This window comes from Hyperoodon ampullatus (assembly GCF_949752795.1).
Source record: "Hyperoodon ampullatus genome assembly, chromosome: 18".
Lineage (NCBI taxonomy): Eukaryota > Metazoa > Chordata > Mammalia > Artiodactyla > Ziphiidae > Hyperoodon > Hyperoodon ampullatus.
In genome coordinates this window covers 551,574-572,324 of record NC_136931.1, presented here as the reverse complement: position 1 = coordinate 572,324, position 20,751 = coordinate 551,574, and the positions used below count along the sequence as shown (strand labels likewise).

General features: G+C 49.7%; 1 protein-coding gene across 1 annotated transcript in view; it reads right to left on the bottom strand.

Moving 5' to 3' along the window:
• FANCA (FA complementation group A) overlaps nucleotides 1–20,751 on the bottom strand; it is a gene marked incomplete at both ends in the record, with an annotated part of 52,966 nt that overhangs the window by 25,714 nt on the left and 6,501 nt on the right. Inside the window, 17 exon segments of the mRNA XM_079723307.1 lie at nucleotides 2,649–2,698; nucleotides 2,789–2,849; nucleotides 3,471–3,559; nucleotides 4,339–4,398; nucleotides 4,492–4,587; nucleotides 5,436–5,546; nucleotides 6,799–6,932; nucleotides 7,242–7,383; nucleotides 7,650–7,726; nucleotides 8,488–8,600; nucleotides 9,975–10,041; nucleotides 10,485–10,518; nucleotides 10,844–10,926; nucleotides 12,222–12,334; nucleotides 17,853–17,926; nucleotides 19,217–19,312; nucleotides 19,403–19,545. Of these exon segments, the coding sequence (XP_079579433.1) occupies nucleotides 2,649–2,698; nucleotides 2,789–2,849; nucleotides 3,471–3,559; nucleotides 4,339–4,398; nucleotides 4,492–4,587; nucleotides 5,436–5,546; nucleotides 6,799–6,932; nucleotides 7,242–7,383; nucleotides 7,650–7,726; nucleotides 8,488–8,600; nucleotides 9,975–10,041; nucleotides 10,485–10,518; nucleotides 10,844–10,926; nucleotides 12,222–12,334; nucleotides 17,853–17,926; nucleotides 19,217–19,312; nucleotides 19,403–19,545 (1,543 nt within the window).

Below are 20,751 nucleotides of genomic sequence, written 5' to 3'. Positions count from 1 at the left end.
TGCCAATGCAGGGGACATGGGTTCGAGCCCTGGTCCGGGAGGATCCCACATGCCGCAGAGCAGCTAAACCCATGCACCACAACTACTGAGCCTGAACTCTAGGGCCCACGTGCCACAACTACTGCATCCCGTGTGCCTAGAGCCTGTGCTCCGCAGCAGGAGAGGCCACCTCAATGAGAAGCCCCAAGTCACCACAACTAGAGAAAAGCCCATGCACAGCAGCAAAGACCCAATGCAGCCAAAAATAAAAACAAATAAATTTATTTAAAAAACCCCAAACAGCAGGAAGGACACAATATTAAAAGCTGGTTATGCGATACAATTAATAAAACAGACAAGTCTTTAAGTAATGAATGAGTCATAAAAAAAGACAAAATTAACACCAGCATGAAAAAAATTTTAAGAAGGGATGAAAAGTACAGATAAGGTAGACACATTTTTTAAATCACAATAGAGTATCATGAAAAATGATACATCAACAGATTTGCAAACTTAGATGAAATGGACAATTTTCTAGAAATATATATAAAAGCTAACTCGAGAATAAAAAACCTGACTAAACCGATAACCCTTCAAGAAACTGAGTCAGCAGCCAAAAGTCTTGCCTCCACAAAAGACACCAGGAACAGATGATTTTGCAGCCAGATTTTACCAAACCTTCAGGGACACACGATCCCTGTGTGACACAAACTATTTCAGGGGACAGGAAAGAGGGAAGGCTGCCCGGTTCGTTCCGTGAGGAACCAAATACCTTAATGGGAAAAGCAGCCAAGGTGAGTCTAACAGAATGAGACACAGATGCGAGAATCCTAAATAAAGTATCAGTAAACCAAATTCAGCAGTTTATAAAACAAAAAACTGTTACCAATTAGGGGGTATTCCAGGAACGCAAAGACAGTGGAAAAACCTATCAATGTAATTATCGCATAGCTGATGACAGGAGAACAGCACAATTATCTTAAGGGATGCCAAAAAAAAGCATGAATTCCTGCTAAAAGTCCTTAGCGAATTCACAGAGGGAACTCTTTTAACATGGTAAGGAGCATATATATATATAAAGCTACAGCAAACAGCATTAACGGTAGAACTCTAGCAGCAGTCCTCTCTCAGCCAGGAACAAGACGCGAAGCCAGCTTTCACTCCTGCAATGCTCATTATACTAAAATGCTACCCAATACAGTGACAGACACTGAGAGGCACAATAATCAGACAGGAGGAGGCAAACTTGATCTTGTGGACAGCGTGACTGCACAGAAAATCTCACCACGCACCGGGAGTAAGTTCAACAGTTAATGGAAACAAGGGCACCTACACCTCAGCAGCAGCCGATGAAGAAGACAGAAAAGAACACGCAGTTCACAACAAAAGCTAGGTACCGAGTAGCAAGGCTGACAAAAATTTACAAGAGTTGTATAAAGAAAAACCACAAAACACTAGTAAAAGACTTGAATAAACAAAGACATACCATGTTCCTGGAAGGAAAAACTCAGTACCATAGTAAAGCCAAATATCCTCAAATTAATCTATAAAATCAATGAAATTGCACTCAAAATTTTAAAGTTTTCATGGAGATATAGCCAAGGATGTTCACTGAAGCACTGTTAACAAAGCATAAAAGTGGAAATAACCTCAGGGTCCAACTCCAGGGTGGTAAGTTAATCTATTTATTCCGTAGGCATGTGGCCTGCACCCTGGGGTGTGCGATGTGGCAGTCTGCAGACACAACAGAATTCCACACAGCATTAAACAAACCAGAGCACACGACCAACGGGGGTAGTGAAAATGCAAGTCACAGAACAACACACACTGCTATCAAATCCACTTTGAAAACACGCAAGACCACACTGTGTGGTGTGTTTGTGTGTGGACATAACTTACAGTTATAAACATATAAAACAAAAGGATAAAAAATAGAGGAAACATTTATGCACCAACTTCAGGATCATGATTTTCTGGGAGGAAAAGGTGCGGGGATCAGAGACCTGGGGTAAGATGTCTCTGGACCATTTCAAGAGAAAAAAGGAAAGAGCGCAAAAATATTAATGCGAATGGGGCATCGGGGTGTTTCTTTTACTGGTCTCTTTACTTTTGGAATATCTTATGCCAAAAATAAATAAAAGTAAGGATCCCAGAGAATGGCCTAATCATAAGATGAAAAAGCTTATTTTTACTTTCTAGGCCCTTTATCTTTTCAATCTTCTCACAGGACCCATCACTTCCCATAAGACATTGGAAAACAGGGTTTATACTTTTCTGTTTCTGCCACCTCTCTGCTCCTGGAGGTCCTCAGTGTGAGCCGGGGGATGGGACGCCCCTCCTACATGTGGTCTCCACTCTCCCCAGATCGTCACAGTGGAAGGTGTTCACCTCCCCCTTTTCCTTCTTTCCTTAAATTCTCCTCCTTTCCCAATGATTATGTAGCAAAGACACTACTTTCTTTAATTCTCAGACTAATCATCCTAAAAGTTCATTGAAAAATGCTAAGTTGTGATATTCAGAATCAAAGAAATTTTCTTTTTAACATTTTAACTAATTTTGAGCCAACTTTTTATAAGTAAAGCATACATGTGACAAAACACATTTCTCTACAGAAGAGCCACAGCTCCTTGCGCCGTTATTCCCCAGACGAGCCGCGCTGCCATGCGTACCTCCTCAGGGACTCTATGAGAGCGGCCCGGGAATCAGGGACCCTCGGGAGCTGAGAGGGAAGACAGGACTTGGGTGAGACGCCAACAGGGACCCCGCTCTCTGCCGACCCGGCCTCACGTTCACGGCGACGTGTACTGACCTCTCGCGGTGTGAGCAGGGCGGGGAGAAAGTGGGACAGGTAGTAGGACCTCCGGAATATGCTGCAACAGAAAAGGCCAGGCTCAGGGGTGCCCCACCTCGAACAGAGGACCCTCAGTGAGGGCAATGACTGTCTACATCCAGGGCCGTCCCTGCAGGCCAGATCGTGGGCCATGTGCTGTCACGTTTCAAGGCTATGACATTATATCACGTTTTCAAGTTTTCTTTCCCACTGTTTTGGGACACTTCACACAAAGGGAACTCTGTGCTGGTGACCACCTGCACCCGGAGTCTGGAGGATTCCAGATGCATGGCCCTGGAACCTGGCTTCATCCGCGGCCACGAGGTCGACCATGGGAGCTGGAAGCGGTGCGTGTTTTTCAGAGGCAAAGCCTTAAGAAAGCTACGCCACAGCTACCCCGTACTGGTAGCAACCAGAATTCAACGTGTTTTGGCGTCACACCAAATTCAACACAATTTTGCTATTCGACTCCCTGTGCTGGCTTCACACGGTCACCGTTGAAGCATGAACAAGAAAAGTCATCGTGGCCAAAGGGAGGGCCTGTCTGGTCCCTCTGAACAGTCTGTGCTGCGGGGCACCTGGGCTTTCCACAAGGGAGCTCATGTCACAGCAGGGGCTCGGCAGCACCTGCCCACCAGCCCTTCTGGCAGCGTAACCCCACCTGGCCTCCAGGACGGCGGCGGGAATCTTCCCCGTGTGTTCAAACACCGTGATGGCCTTCTCAACATCCTGGGACGTTTGGCAGTGGGGCTGGCTCCAAGTGGGGAGGACGGAAAAAAAACAGAAGATTTAAAAGAGAAGGCAGCAGAGCAGGGCCACGGCTCTGTGGTCGGGCGAGAGGCAAGACAGAGCAAGCGGCATGCAGACAAACTCCCTGACACCAGCAAAACCACAAGGAGGGACCACCTGCTGCCCCGGCCCCAGGGAGCTCAGCACCTCTGGGGAGCCACAGCCGCCCCCAGGTCCCACGTGTCTATGCCCTCCACCCCGCTTCCTGATGCCCTTCTGGGAGAGACAAGAATCCCAATGCAAGACTTTCAGGTGGGAAGGTGCCCAGACCTAATTTTTGAGATTTAAAAAAATTATGAAATGGCAACTTGTGAACAGCAATAAATCTTAAATAGAAAACTTAAAGTATTCGCCTAACAGTCCAACAGCAAGGGCTCTCCAGAGACTCGCAACTTTGAAGTACAAGTGTCTTAGGAAAGCACACACACACCCAATACGGCCATCCAACGTTTGGTCTACATAAATATAGTTCACACTTTTTTCTGTAATTCCTAGAAAAACATGACACCGCCTTTCCCCAACTGTTTTACAGACCACTTTGTCCGTGAAACCACGGGAAGGGGGACCTCCTGGAAGAAGCATCCCTGTAAAAGGTGACCCTTGCTGCTGCTCTGAACAGTGTGGATATGACAGGACAAGCACTGGAGCATAGCTCACCCCGGCTGCCGCACACGCACTGGGGCCCAGACAGAAAAGGTTCAGACACGCAGAGACGCTCAGCGACGAGCCCGGGACGTTACCTCAGTGACATCCCCAGTTGAAGACAAATCCTCATAGAGCCCCATGTTTTCTATAGAAACCTGCAAAGACACAGGCGCATGTGAGGACCCAGACAGGCACTGGCCTCCGCGGAGAGAAAGGAGGAGCAGGCAGCAGGGGAGGCTGGGACTCGCCTTGAGGTCGGCCAGGCGCGTCCTGGCCAGCGCCACGTAGTCGGTGAGGAGGGCGCGGTACTTGCTGGGAACCAGTGGCGGGTGGAGGACGTGCACCTGCAGGCAGAGGGCGGAGCAGGTCCATCAGCCCATCAGCTGTCCTGACTTTCTGGGGGAGATACTCATACTAACGGCAACAATGTTGAAGAATTAGCCAAAGACCCCAGGGCCACAGCTGGAGGTGGGGCAGACGGAGTCCTGGGTGAGGGTCTCTGCACGGGGCCGGGAGGGGCGGCAGGGGCCCTGCCCCAGAGCCGGCCCCGCCCCCCCGACACAGCCCTCCTGCCCTCGGAGGGAGGCGTCGGGGCCCCAGGGGGAGCAGGGACTGAGATGCACGGGGAGACCGGACTCCAGGCTGCGTGAGTTACGTCACGTGTATTCTTTGAAATGAAATATGCATTTCTTAATTTAAAAAAGAAGGTGAGATTCATTTTCCAAGTGCCCTACCCCTCAAAGCGAATGCTGGTTATAGTCATCTGATTACAAAACAAAGCTCATTGCAAGGCACTTGCTAATCATGAGACTAATGTACATGGTGAGAAAGAACGTAAACTGGAGCGTGAAGTCTTCCACTCCCAGAAGGAACGTCCACAGCCACTGGGGGCATATTCTTCCAGATCCTTCTCCTTCAATATAAAAATATATCATTTTTAAAAACCAAACATGGGACCCAGGACACTTGCTGGCCTCGGTGTCCGTGGTATGGGGACCCCTTTCTATGCAGGCACCAGGCCCCCTTTGCTCACTCACCAGCTCCTAGGACCACATGCAGCTGGTTTCTGGGCATTTACTATAAGAAACATGCCTCCCCAGGAGTGCACCGACACCCCAGGGTGGCGTTTGCATTCTGTGACTGTCACTTGCGGGGCTGCCCTGAGCCGAACGTGCTGCCGCCGGCCTCTCACCTGCAGGTACCGGGGGCCCTCGAAGGGCACGAGGTCAGACAGGAACTTGAAGAGGAAGACCAGCGCCTTCTTGCTGCAGCTGTGGAAGCCCCTTGTGCTCCCGAAGGTGGCCTGTGGGGAAGATGGGCATGAGGTGGGGGCGATGGGAGGACCTGCCGTGTGGTGGCCATGGCTACATCCTGGCCTCAAAAACAGCAGAAAAAGGGAAGCAAAGCCATTTCAGTTCATTTGTCTTTAGGACGGCATGGCTGTGGCCTAGCTAAACAGATGGACTGAAAATTTATTTTGAAAATTAAAAATATATTACTGTAGAAAATGGTAAACATGGTGCCTTTCTATTAACGTTAGTGACAGGATTTGTTAACCACCCTGCAAGAGTCCCTTCCTCACAGGTGAATTCATTCCACTCCAGCCCCAAGCCCGTCTGAGTGGATGAGATCCCTGCAGGGGTGGGCCCTCGGGCAAAGTGCCCATGCCACAGCAGGAGAGTGGACTCTTATAGAAACCAGGGCACCCAGGGGTGCCTGGGGGTGCCCAGGGCAGGGAGGTTCTTAAGAGGTGTCGGCCCTGAACATGTCCCGATGAGCCTGCAGAGACCAGCACTTGCCTCATGCCAGCCACAAGAGGCCCGCCTGCCACACCACGAGGCCCACGGAAGCTCCTCCTCCAAAGCACACCCTGTGGTTCTTCTGAACAATTGTGCTGTCAGACAGACGACAGGCACAAAGTCATCAGAACGAGCACACAAGGCCGACACCACTGGACCTACTGTCGGAGCACTGAGTGCACTCTGGTAAGTCCCTCAGTGGCAGGAGTGTGGACGCAGTCACTGAGTCCACGTGCGTCCAGCAGGAGCCCCTGGTCCGTCGTGTGGAGCTGGGGGAAGCGCGGGGCCAGGAGGGAGCTCATTCCGCCAAAGAACCATGCCTACCATCTCTACGGCACACGAGGCACAGAGCCCGGTGGGTGCAGAGAGGCAGGCTCTCCAAAGAGGCCATAGCTACACCACCCAAAGCTTCTGCAAAGAACAGGGCTCGTAAACCCAAATCCACACATGCCCAACCTTCAAAGCTGATGTCCCAAAGATGCCCCCCAGGCCCGGCCAGTTTCAGCAGCCTGGGAAGAGGGGCAAACACGCGCAGGTGGAGGGAAACAGGGAAGAGAGGAGGGTGCTCCCTGACAGACGTGAAACCAATCACAGCGCAGCACACTGTGCAAAAAAAAGGCAGCTGTGTTCGCTTTCACCCTTTCCTGCTGGATTTCACTCATTTTCTTGTGAGAGACGGCAGGAGGCCCAATGAGGCAGATGGGAAGCTGAGCAGTCTCGGCAGAGTCGACCCCAGCGGGAGCGCAGGCGGCTCACCTGGAACCAGGTGGCATAGGACGGGAAGGCAGCTGGGCCCTCCAGCGCAGCCTGCCGTGCAACCAGGAACGCCAAGACCATGCTGTCCAGGTCACCACTCTCGAACGCATGAGCCAGCAAACGCGACACCCAACCTAGGTGAGAACAGTGGCACTGCTGTGGACGGGGACTGGGGCGGGGGTGGGGGGGCAGGCAGGACAGTCCGCTCACCCAACACCGACCCCCAGGCCCTGGGTGGCGGCCCGCACGCAGCCTAGCAGCGGGTACACGGGCAGGCCGACAGCAGAGGGCGGTCCAGAGGGCAACGGCTGGGTAGGCAGGAGGGCTTCCAATCTCACTGAGCCAGACACGGCGATTCCGCCCGCAGGCTCGCCCCAACGCCGGTCCACGGATCACACACACACACACGCACGGAACACAACGGGGCTCCCATCCCCGCGCACCATTAACCAGCTGCTGTGCGTCTGGCAAGCAGATCACCAGTGTGGACACGCAGGACAGCACGTGCTGCCAGTTCACCTCCTGTGTCTCCAGAACCTCTTGCAAGTGGCCCACCAGCTCCTCTGGGCTCAGGATCACGAAGAGCTGAAACCGAAGTGTCAAAGCTGGACCCCCACTCCCTCCCACTCTGCATCGGACCCAACCTACACTCGAGACACCTGCCGTCCTGACCCCCACGGCCAGCAGTGGCTGCAGGGAGTTCTCAATCTGAGGACAAGGTGCTTTGCCCAAGTGACAAGTTCAGTCTCTGGACCCGGACGGCAGTCCAGCCATGGACGGCCGTGGCTGTGGCATCTCCTGGGACCCACAGAGCCCGTGCAGCAGGCCTTGGATCCCCCCTGTGCACTTACCCTACGGTACAGGCCACTGAGCAGAGGCGGGGTCCTTGCAAAGCTCCACTCTCTCTGCATCTGAACAGCGTCGGAAACTTCATTCAGGAGGAAATACACATAACGTCACATAAGTAATCATCAAAAAGTTCAGTATCAATAAAGTACCTTGTTTTAATTTGCACTTTCCCAAATGTATGTGAACTTCACCATTTCCCCATTTTCCAGCCATTTTTTAATGTCATGAAATGTCTGTGTCTTCGGTAACCCTTGATCATATCTGCTACAAATATCCTCCAACCCATCGATTACACTTTAATTTTGCTGCTTTTAAACTTTCACTGTGAATAAGCAGTCAGTGAGGACGTGTTGAAAGGACACAGCTGGAAAGCATGCATCAGCCAGGCCAGGCCCTCCGGAAGGGCAGGAGACTCTGTCGGGGGCTTCCGTGCGCCCCTGGATGCAGCACCACAGAGAAGGCACCATCAGGAGCCTCGCAGACCGCCCAGCCCTCACGGGACAGTGCGTCAGGCAGAAGATGACTCAGGTGTTGGACACCCTTCAGAAAGCCATGCACCCACACAGCAAATGCTGACGTGAGCCGCAGAAACAGAACCTTGAAATTCACAGTACGAGCACTGTTTTAAAAATCTATCTAGAAAAGACAGGAAGGGCTTCATATTAAAGATATTCTACTTTGGCAATAATGGGTGATGCTTCTTTAATTCTAAATTTTCTTTACGGGAAAGTGTTGCTTTCCAATGAGAAGATGTTTAATGACAAACAGACTGTCCTCCCAGCGTTAACATCTGTGGCCCGAGCTTCTGTCAAGGGAGGCACCCAGGGCACCAGGACCCACCTTTCAGCACAGGCTTGTGGGTGAGGATCTGGGTCAGAGTGTGACAGAAGAACCTCTTTGGAGACTCGGTTGAAATTATACTTCGATACATGTGTCCACTGAACACACCGAACCTGCAGATGCAGCAGAGGATCTCAGGGGAGGAGACCCCTGCAGGTTCCCGCCACTCAGCAGTGCCAGCACCTGGCAGCAGCAGCTCACACACGAGGAGCGGCTCGCTGGCGAAGCAGATGGGGACCCACTGGCCCCTGACTGCAGACCCCAGCGCAGGCTCACAGGCTGGCCCTACCCACGCTTCCCCAGCCAGGCCTGCAGCCAGGCTGCCGTGCCGCAGACGGAAAGGGAATCCAGGGGAGCGTCGCTTCAACAGGACAGAATCAAAGGCAATGGAGTGGCTGTCACATGGAAAAGCTAGAAGGTCAGAGTGAGGTCACAGAAGGCTGGGCCTCGCAGGAGGTGACGGAGGCCATGGTGACGACAGCCAGTGGCTGGACCCAGGCCCAGCACAGTCGCAAAGCCTCGGTCTCCCCATCTGTGAAATGGGAACCAGAGGTGGCAGGGCCATGGTTTCCACTGAGCACCTGATCCTGCCCCAACACGTGGAGGCTCTCAACCACACCTGGAGCCAAGGATGTCCTTCTCCCGACAGGAGAAGCGAGAAAAGGAGAGGGAGCAGGATGTCACTGACAGGTCAGGAGGGACAAAGGGAGACCGGGGCCGACAGCGGGGTGTCATGATCAGCCCCACCCGACCCCTCAGGGGAGAGAATCCGGGGCCCTAGCAGCCATGCGAACTACCCATGTCACACGTGCAGTGAGGAGGCTCCAGGCAGGATGGCCACCCAGACTGGGAGGGGACGTCTGACTTTACTCTAAGTGTTGGCAACTAATTGAAAATCGTGAAAAGTCGTGATCTGACTCCCGGAACAAGTCTGAGCACGGACTCAGCACATCGTGAAACTGCATAAAACACAGAACAGAGCAGTGTTCTATATGCTCATCAGTAAAGTACTCACCCAGCAGGTTTGAGGACTATTAAAGTAATCATGGAGAAGAGGTAATCAGGAGCAAAATAATTGAAAAATGGGAAGAGTAACAAAGCCTGGAAATGCTGGGAAATCTCCCGGGTTCCCAGGAGAGAGCCAAGGTCCAGGTGGCCTCACCCCATGTTACTCCGAAGCAAACCTGACACCCCAACGTTCGGTCCCCAAGTACCTGGACGCGCCTCCACAGAACCAAGGAGAGCAAGTGGAGGGTCCTGTGGGGGCAGGCATGACGGGCAAAAGGTCTCCCTGGCTGGGACCCCGAGGACCCCCTCCCCTCAGACCCAGAGGTGTCATGGTTCCCACAGGAAGGGCCTCATCTTCAGAGGACTTCTAGTGCTTTCCAGCTCCTGATGTCACCAAAATGGCAAAGGATCACTGGGCCTTCGGGGGCGACCAGCATACCTGGGACCACTCAGCCGGCAGGCCCACCCCCAGAACTTACCAGCAGCTCACTGCCTTGTGTGCTACGGACCCCTCCTGTATCCCGGCCGCCAAAGCTTCGAGCGCGGCTGAGGCAGAAGAGAGACATCAGCACATCGTCATCGTCCATCATAAACAGCCCCGACCAACTGCTTCTGGGCAAGTCAGGTAACGGACACCTTGCCATCACAGGCCTCCTAGGCCCCCAAACCCCTCGACACACAAGCCCTGCAAGATCCCAAGTGTCTCAGTGGTACCAGACTTAAGCCTTGAAAATCAAGCACAACATGTAGGCAAGAAAATGCTTCCCTAATGAACCATTCAACTGGTCACCTCTGCTGCTCTGGAGATCAAATGTGAAGCCACCAAAACTGACAGCAGGAGAAAAACAAGTAAGTTGGTGAGTTTAGACCCAATCACAACCGTGAAAGAGGCCTCCCAGGAGCAGCACTGAGCTGGAAAGGCGGCGAACCACAGGAATCCCTAACCAGCAAGGGAGGCCATTTACAACCTGGGCCACAGAGCCACTCACAAGCCAGCATCCTGTCGAGAACAGCAACGGCCACCTGTGGGGACAGAACACTGCAGTTACACAGGGGTACAAGCGAGCCAGCCGTCACCCCGAAGTAAACCAAGACTCGACTTTACAAAGAGCTTGTCTCCAGATTCTCCCTCAGGCACAGCCCAGGATCTGGGCCGTGGGGAGGGCTTTATTCTCAAGAGCCGTGGGGGAGAGACCACCGCCCAGGCCCATGCCCGTGCCCTCACACCTGCACTCAGGGAGCGCCCTGTGGTGACAGCAAAGCGGACTTCCCCGTATAGAGCTGACAACTACAGCGTAGGCCCCTCGTGCTGCAGCCGCTGCCCCACGAGGCCTGGTGTCCTCCCCACCTGGGACATCCACTCCAGCTCCACGGTTCCTCTCACATCCACGTTCTTCTGGAATCCCCTCAAAACAAGCATTTGTACAAAATCTGAAAGCCACAAAACCAAAGCATTTACATACACTGTGGTCTCTGAACAGCCGTGAATCACACAGACCACCAGCTTCAGAGGGGCCGGCAGAGTGAGGACCTGCATGGAGCTGGGGGGACACCGGCTCCTGGACCCAGGGAGCCCACCGACCACACCAGCGAACCCAGCCAAGCAGAGCCTCTTCCCCGAGCCACACTCTATGCGAAAAGGAAACACAATCCATCAAGTTTATAGGAAGGATTTTCTCACTGAAAACAAAAAAGTATCTTCTAAGGGTTTTACTGGCCTGCTTCTCAGCCAACCTCCTACACCAACCATACACGGACACTTCTAGGGCTTGGAAGCACTACATTGTGGGGAATGAGGCAGGAAATGGACTCACACCTTCTGAAAAGGTTATGACCAATGGGAGTGAACTTAAAAAGATTTTGTCAAATTTCAATTTAAACTTAATCTGGGACCAGATTACAGGATTCAGGAATTGGAAATAATTCACATCACCAAGAAAGTTTTAGGAAAAAGGAATGCACCTTTTGCAAAGGAAAACAGTCCACAAGCCAACTAACTGTAGGGAACCCCTCTCATCGAGGTTTCCGTTTACTTGTGGACTGCATTCCTTCGGTATGACTGGTGACGGCGGGCCTGCTGACTCGGAGAGAAAGGGAAGGTGCCAGAAGAACAGGGTGTGGCGCTGCCCAGCCGTCCACAGCAGGGCAGCCCTGCTCACCCAGAGTCCCCACATTCAAATAAGGATTCCTGCCCAAGCTCCCACTTTGCTTCTCCCGGGCATCCTGTAAAACCACCGCCTAGAACTGAGCCGTGGAAAGCCAGTGGCCACCATACAAGCACTGGTGCTTCTGCTGTGCTCTCTCTTGCTCGCTTGTGACCTGGACGGAGGACGGCCCATCCCCAGCTCCCTGGGATCTGCAAACAACCAATCTGTGACCCTGCGTCCTTTGCGCATCGTCTAGGAAGTGCGTCTTCAGTCAACTCAGCCCTGGACTCTCGCTTCCCCACGGTGGGAGCTGGGGTGCCGGGGGCGCCGCCTGCCTCTGCTCGCAGGTCACGAGGTGCACATCCTGAACACACCAGCTCCGGCCCAACCCATCGGGTCAACAGGCTGACATTTCCACAACTCAAGTTCAATGCAAACCCACAACGACAGGTACGGACTGCAATGACTTCCTGTTGGAGTGTGTGGGCCGCTCTGCTTCCCACAGATCATCACAGCAGAAAGCATTCCCACTGGTCTAAAGCAATTGTACCCAAGAACCCACCTCTGCCGTGAACTTACCAGCAAGCATAGCCCTGGCGACATCGGCGTGCTGACAGGGTGCCTCTGTCTGCTCACACAGCAGGCGCAGGTCCCTGGAGAGCCAGGCCACCATGGCCTGAGAGTCGGCATGGCTGGGGGAACAAGCACACAGCTCACCTGACCCCATTATTCCACTTTCACACTCACTCCACTGACAGCGAGCTAGAGACTACCTCAGTCTTCCCGTCCCAAGTCACAACGGGGCCAGCAGATGTACAAGGGGCATCAGGAATGGCTGCCACTGATGTTAAAAACCATCAGTTTTTTCAAATAGTTTATTTATTTGGAGTAGCTTACTATTCTTGGGGGAAAAAAGAAATTTCAGTAATAATAAATAGTGAGAGTAGCGATAATGGGCTCTAGACGTCAGCAATGCAGCAGCCCTGCAGGACAGTCCTTGTCTGGGCACAGAGCAGGGTGGGGGAACCCTCACCTGCCTCACTTGTCAGATTTGTATTTCCCTGGAGAATAAGGATGATGAGCATCTTTTCACGTGCTTGGCTATTTGTAAATCTTCTTTAGAGAAATGTCTACTGAAATCCTTCGTCCATTTTTTAATTGGATTATTTTTCTTCTTGTTGAAGTTTAAGAATCCTTTTATTCTAGATAGTAGGTTCTTATCAGATATATGATTTGCAAACAATTTCTATGCACTGTCTTTTCATTGTTTTGATAGGGCCAACACACTAAAGTTTTAAAACTCGCTGAAGCCTAAAGGACCTATTTTTTCTTTTGTTGCATGAGTTTTCGGTGTCATATCCAAGAACCCCCTGCAGGATCCAAGGTCATGTAGATTTACCCTCAGGTCTTCTTCTAGGAGGTTTATGGTTTCAGTCCTTGGGTTTAGGTCTCTGACGCACTGAGTTAGTTGCCATCTGCAGTGTGAGGTAGAGTCCAGCACCATTCTTTTGCGTGTAGACGTCCAGTGGTTCCAGCACCATTGTTGAAAAGACCGTTTTTCCCCATTAAATGGTCTTAGCACCGTTGTCAAAAATCAACTGACCAGGGCTTCCCTGGTGGCGCAGTGGTTGACAGTCCACCTGCCGATGCAGGGGACACGGGTTCGTGCCCCGGTCTGGGAAAATCCCACATACCGTGGAGCGGCTGGGCCTGTGAGCCATGGCCGCTGAGCCTGTGTGTCCGGAGCCTCTGCTCCGCAATGGGAGAGGCCACAGCAGTGAGAGGCCCGCATACCGCAAAAAACCCCCCAAAAAACAGGATGTGTGAATCTTCCAATTTTTTTCCTTCTTTCTGAATAATTTTTGGCTATACAGGGTCCCTTGCATTTCCATATCAATATTAGGACAAGCTTGTCAATGTCTATAAAAAAAGCCGGCTGAGATCGTGAAGGACCCTGAGTTCACAGACCACATTGGGGAGCAGGGTCATCTTGACAATATTAAGCCTCTAATCCACGGACATGGAACGTCTGTTTATTTAGGTCTTAATTTCTTTCAATGATGCTTTATATGGGGCTTCCCCGGTGGCGCAGTGGTTAAGAATCCACCTGCCAATGCAGGGGACACGGGTTTGGGCCCTGGTCTGGGAAGATCCCACATGCCGTGGAGCAACTAAGCCCGTGCACCACAACTACTGAGCCTGCGCTCTAGAGCCTGCAAGCAACAACTACTGAGCCTGTGCACCTCAACTACTGAAGCCCGTGTGCCTAGAGACCGTGCTCCACAACAAGAGAAGACACTGCAATGAGAAGCCCACGCACCACAACGAAGAGTAGACCCCACTCACCGCAACTAGAGAAAGTCTGTGTGCAGCAACGAAGACCCAACGCAGCCAAAAATAAATAAATAAAATAAATAAATTTATTTTTTTAAAATGATGCTTTATAGTTTTCAGTGCCCAAGTCTTGTTCTTCTTTAACCTTATTCCTAATTTACTCTTTTTGATGTGCTATTAGATGAAATTATTTCTTAATTTCACCTTCAGGTTGTGCATTGTTATCATGTAAAAATACAAGTGATTTCTGCATATTGGACTTGCATCCTGCAACCACACGGAACTCATTTATGGCTCCAGAACTTTTTTATGCTGTGGATTTCTCAGGATCTTCTGTATGGAAGATCATGTCACCCGCAGAGAGTTTTACTTCTTCCACTCCAATCTGGATGCCTTTTTTCTTCCCCCTTGCCTAATTCCCTGGCTAGAAACCCCGGTGATGTTGAACAGAAGTGTTAAGAACATTCCTGATTGTACGAGAGCCTTCAGTCTCATGACATTGATGTGAGCTGTGGGTTTTTCACAGATGACCTTTATCAGGTTGAAAAGTTCCCTCAACTCCCAGCTTGCTGAGTTTTTATCATGAAATAGTATCAGATTTTGTCAACTGCTTTCTGCTTCTATTAAGATTGTCCTTTTGTTAAATATGTTAATTAATTTGCAGATGTTAAACCAACCTTGCATTTTGGGGATACATCTCCCTTATTATGGTGTTTAGACCTTTTTGTATGTTGCCGGATCCAGTTTGCAAATATTCTGCTGAGAATTTTTGCATCTATATTCATTAGAGACATTGGTCTGTAGTTTTCTTGTTTTGTGACGTCTTTGTCCAGCTTTGATATCAGGGTATTACTGGCCTTGTGGAGTAAGGTGGGAAGTATTCCAGCCTTCTTTATTTTCTGGAAGAATTTATGAAGGGATAGCACATTTCCTCTTTAAGTGCTTGGCAGAGTTCACAAGAGAAGCCAGGCCCTGAGATTTTCCTTGTGGGAAGCCTTTATATTATTAGTAACTCAGTTTCCTTTCTTGTTACAGATCTATTCAGTTCTTTTCTTTTCAAGCCAGTGCAGTCTTTTGCATTTCTCTGGAAATTCATCGATTTTATCTGTTTTCTAATTTATTGGCAAAAAACTGTTCACAGGGACTTCCCTGGTGGTGCAGTGGTTAAGAATCCACCTGCCAATGCAGGGGACACGGGTTCAAGCTCTGGTCCGGGAAGATCCCACATGCCACAGAGAAACTAGGCCCGTGCACCACAACTACTGAAGCCCGCGCGCCTAGAGCCTGTGCTCCGCAACAAGAGTTGCCACCGCAACGAGAAGCCTGCGCACCGCAATGAAGAGTAGCCCCCGCTCACGGCAACTAGAGAAAGCCTGCACGCAGCAACCAAGACCCAATGCAGCCAATAATTAATTAATTTAAAAAATTGTTCACAGTATTACCTTAAAATGCTTTTAATTTCTGTACAGTCAGCAGTGATAACCTTTCTTTCATCTTGATTTTAACCATTTATGTCTTTTTTTCTTGGTAAGTCGATCTAAAGGTTTATCAATTTTGCTAACCTTTTCAAAGCACTTTTCTTTTTTTCATTGATTTTCTCTATTATCTTTCCTATCTCATTGATTTCTGCTCTAATTGTTATTATTTCCTTCCTTCTGCTTCTGTTCTGGGTTTGGTTTGCTTTTCTCTCTCTAGTTTCTTATGGTCAAAGTTTAAGTCACTGATTTGAGGTCATTCTTTTTTCTCATGTAGGTTTTTGCAGCTGTAAATTTCCCTCTAAGCACTACTTTAGCAGCATCTCATAAATTTTCGTGTGTTGTTCTCCTTTTCATTTGTCTTGAGGTATTTTCTAATTTCCCTTGTGATTTTTTTCCCCTGACCCATTGATTATTTAAAAGTGTATTGCTGGGTTTCCCTGGTGATGCAGTGATTAAGAATCTGCCTGCCGGGCTTCCCTTGTGGCGCAGTGGTAGAGTCTGCCTGCCGATGCAGGGGACACAGGTTCGTGCCCTGATCCGGGAAGATCCCACATGCCGTGAAGCGGCTGGACCCGTGAGCCATGGCTGCTGAGCCTGCGTGTCCGGAGCCTGTGCTCCGCAACGGGAGAGGCCACAACAGAGAAAGGCCTGCGTAACGCAAAAAAAAAAAAAAAGAATCCGCCTGCCAATGCAGGGGACACAGGTTCGAGCCCTGGTCCAGGAATATCCCACATGCCGTGGAGCAACTAAGCCTGTGAGCCACAACTACTGAGCCTGCGCTCTAGAGCCCGCAAGCCACAACTACTGAGCCCAAGTGCTATAACTACTACAGCCCGCACGCCTAGAGCCCATGCTCTGCAACGAGAAGCCACCACAATGAGAAGCATGCACTCCGCAATGAAGAGTAGCCACCGCTCACTGCAACTAAAGAAAGGCCTCACGCAGCAACAAAGACCCAACGCAGCCAAAGATAAAAATAAATAAAGAAATTTATTTTAAAAAAAAAGTCTATTGCTTAATTCCCAATATTATGGATTTCCCAAATTTTCTTCTGTTGATTCTATGCAGTTCCTTTGTGGCTTGAGAACACGCTTTGTATGGTTTCAACCCTTTTAAACTTATTCCAACTTGGTTTACGGCCTGAACCGGGTGACCTATCCTGGAGCTGGGCACCACTGGGGGGGACGTTCTGTGGGCATCAGGTACATCCAGCTGCGAGTGCTGCTCTCTCTCGTCTCCGGGTCGTTGCTGGTCTGAACAGGTGATCCACCCGTTACTGAAAGTGGGGGACTGAAGGCTCCAATGATCATAGTTGAAAGTCCATCTCTCCCTTCAGTTGTCAGGTTTTGCTTCATGTATCTGGTACCTTGACATCAGGCGTGTATGCTAGGAGATACGGTTTTCACGCAGTCAAACTGATCAATCTTTCACGACTTCTGGATGTGACCCACGAGTCAGGCCACCACTGGTTTCAATACAGCATTTTCAACTGTGCTTGACAGTCCCCCAAACCAGACATTCTCTGTTTTCCCTGACCAGAGAATAAACACGTACACCTCCAGCCTTCTGTCGAGCAGGGAAGGACTGACTGCCTGGCTGCCTAGAGCAGAGAAGACAATCCCCCTACAGCCCCAAATGCTCCTCATGTGTGTTCTCAGTCGGCTCATGCTGAGCCCCCTCCCCTTCACCCCCCCACCCAGAGGCACCCGGCGCCATCGCACCGCCAGCTCACTTGCTACGGCATTCACCACCCGTCCCTCCGCCTCCTGCTTCTCCTCCCCTAGACTCTCCCAACCTTATAGGGTTATTCCTTTTATAAAACCCCCTTTCTGACTCTTGGTGGGATTTCAGGAGGTAAGAGTTGCACACATTCTATCAGCCATATTTACCTGAATGTCTCTGTTTTAGTTTTTAAAAATACTTTATCACACTGTACATCTTTTATTTATTTATTTTTTTTGCGGTACGCGGGCCTCTCACTGTTGTGGCCTCTCCCGTTGCGGAGCACAGGCTCCGGACGCGCAGGCTCAGCGGCCATGGCTCACGGGCCTAGCCGCTCCGCGGCATGTGGGATCCTCCCGGACCGGGGCACGAACCCGTGTCCCCTGCATCGGCAGGCGGACTCTCAACCACTGCGCCACTAGGAAAGCCCCCACACTGTACATCTTATACAAAGAAAACATTACCAAGTCTGTACATGATGAAGACTTCAATTATAACAAATGTTCTCTTTAAATAATAAAGCAACTGCTTCTCTACGTGATTTTTGGCTTTACATATAAATAAATCATACTAGATTAGAAAAAATAAATCATGTAATATTAATTAAATTTCATGTTACATAAAATTTTAATTTAAATGTTCAATTTACTTTAATGGTAAATAATCACTGGTATACCTTTCCAGCAGCTCTTGGAGGCTTACAATGTTTTGAACATGAAGGCGCCACACAGCTTCAAGCAGCAAAGAATTCTGCAGAAAATGACAGAAACTATGAGTCAGTCCTTCACGTACACATTTTCCTACAAGACGTTCAGCCTGTGTGCTTAACCACGTACTCTCCTGAAAACCAAGCCTCCCAACGCTCACATCACCACCTTCGCCCCCCAACCACTGCCACCATCGTTCCCAGGTTCAGGTTCAGGCTTGCTCTCTGCCCAGCCTCAAGCTTAGTCCACTTCTAGGCCTTTCTCCACTATGGCCAACACAAGATTCCAAAATGTAACTGGCCAGGCCAATCTCTCCTCTTCTTTAGAACCCTTCCATGGCTCCTCCCAGCTTTCAGGAAAAGTTCAGACTCTGGTCTGTCCTCCCAGGGAGGCCCTTCAGCCTATAGCACTGATGCGCCCACCCCCTCGAACAAGGAGCCCCAGTCGGACTCGGCCCCAACGCCCACAGTGCCCTCCTCTTCACCCAGGAACTCATGCCTCACACCCCACGAAACTTCCTTCCAGGAAGCCCTTCCTAACCACCCAATCAGCCACGGCCGCCCACTCATCTCTGCTACCTGCAAACACCGGGACCATCCCAATCCACGTGCATTTAGCTAGTTACCAACGGCGCAGGGGCCATACCAACGCCTGACAGTCAACTGAGCTCTACACTGTATGCTGGATAAAAGGGGGGAAAAAACCATGAATGCACCATCATCTTGGTTTTTTTCTTTCCTTCTTCTATATACTTAACTGATCTCATTTAGTAACTAAGCGATAACTTTGAACTGTTCAAAAATCAGTAAATCAACTACACTCCAACATAAAATTAAAATTAAAGAAAAAACCTATAGGCCTACTGAATTCAAAATAGAACAGATAAGGGAATTCCCTGGCAGTTCAGCAGTTAAGACTCCACTTGCTCCCAATGCAGGGGGCCCGGGTTCAATCCCTGATAGGGGAAATAAGATCCCAAAAGCCACGCAGCACAGCCAAAAAAAAAAAGAAGGATTTTAAATCACTTTAAATCACGTTTTTCTAGTTTACTGTGCTACCCTGGGAAACTGTTCATTATAATATACCTAAGAAAGCAAAGCATGATGTTTCTATGCATAGTCTATTCTAATAAATATTACTAATGATGGGTGAATATTGACAAATATGATGATTGATGGTCCTTCTTTCCCATCCACAGAGGCACCCCAGTCTCTGTAATTAATACGATGCTTGCTGGAATTCCTAACAAAACCTGGGGATTTTACTGGCTCCACCAAAATCAACAGAACACTGCTTGAAAACCCTAGAGTCAGAGTTACAATCTCAACTTTACCTGTACTTTCCGTAATTCTTGACAGAAGGAAAGACGGGAGAACATGCTTTGTGCTAATAAATTCTGAGCGATCTCAAACAAGGAAGACAGTTTCTTCTGAAAAGAGAGATTAAATCTTTTCTAAGAAACGGTATTAAATGTCCAATTTTCCCAAACAGCTGAACAGCAACTCATGCTGTGTCTTACCCTCTGGTCCGGTGTCAGCAGCACCTTGGGAGGGGGCCCCGCATCTGCCTCACAGACCCGCACGAGGCCAGAGGCCACCACCTGGCTGGACAGGACGGCCGCTGGAACACCCAGCTGCGCGGCTTGGTCGCGCAAAGCAGAGCCTTAAAGATGAGACAAAACACAGACACACACAAAATGTACAACTGAAGTAGATTGGTTAAATGTGGTGCTCTAGCACCACAGAAAATTGCCTTTTGAAGGGGAGAAGAGATCTGGGGGGAAACACGAGGTATGAAAGTAAGACAACTTCAGTCTGACTGAAGAAGCTCACGAGAATCAGGGCAGCACCTGAAGCCCATGGTTGCATATACATATCTGTGCGTTTTGTATGACAAAAACAAGGGAGCTTGGCAGATACATTCTGACCAAGAACTTTAGCAACTCTTTCCAAAGGAGCACAATAAATTGACAACTTTTAACAAATTTCAGTTTTTTATAGTTTTTACAACCGTATGATGATGTTTGACTGGACACGCGGTCTGGCTTCCTGATGCCAGCCACACACATGGTGGGCACTGCATGCCACAGATGTGCCCGGTCCCTGGGCTGCCAGGTGGAAGCTGGGCCCACAGGCAGCCACCTGCCTCCTAAGGACCAGCCCCTGGTCTGCACTCAATAAAAGGAGAAATGCTGGGCAGTCTGGAAATAGATGATGCCAACAAGAAAACTGTTTTCTAGCTTATTTGACTTCCAAAACTAATGGAAAAAAACCAGGAAACTGTATCACATGACCATTACCTTCAAGGCTTTGAAACACAGACCACTACAGAAGTGAAAACACGTGCAACAGTTGTAAAGGTTCCAAGTGACAGTACTAGATACTATCCACCACTGTGGTCAAGAAATAACTCATGGCAGAAATGTAGAAAATGCTCATTTCTAGCCATTTATTTCCAATTTGTGTCCATGGGAAAGTTTATCCCTGTTTTTATTTACAAGGCTTCTATTTTTATACAAATATGAATACGTATGGTAGCCACCACCTTCAGCAGGAAAAACAACTGAAAAATTCATGAGTTGAGTCTACTTATATTTCTGTGGTCAAGGTGAAGAGCTTCTTATCTAAGTTCTTATGCTCTGATCCAAAAGCCCACACAAGGAAGTGTGTGGCTGAGCTGGTTCCCTGCACCCCGCACAGTTTGTGAAATCCAAGTACAATTCCGGCCGAGAGAAGCAGCACTGTGACCTTTAGGGATCAGCTGCCAACGCAAGCCTGGGGTGTAAGATTATCAGAGTAGAAATTTAAAACAAATTAGTGAATTAGTTAATACAGTCGTCCCTCAGTATTCCAGGGGGATTGGTTCCAG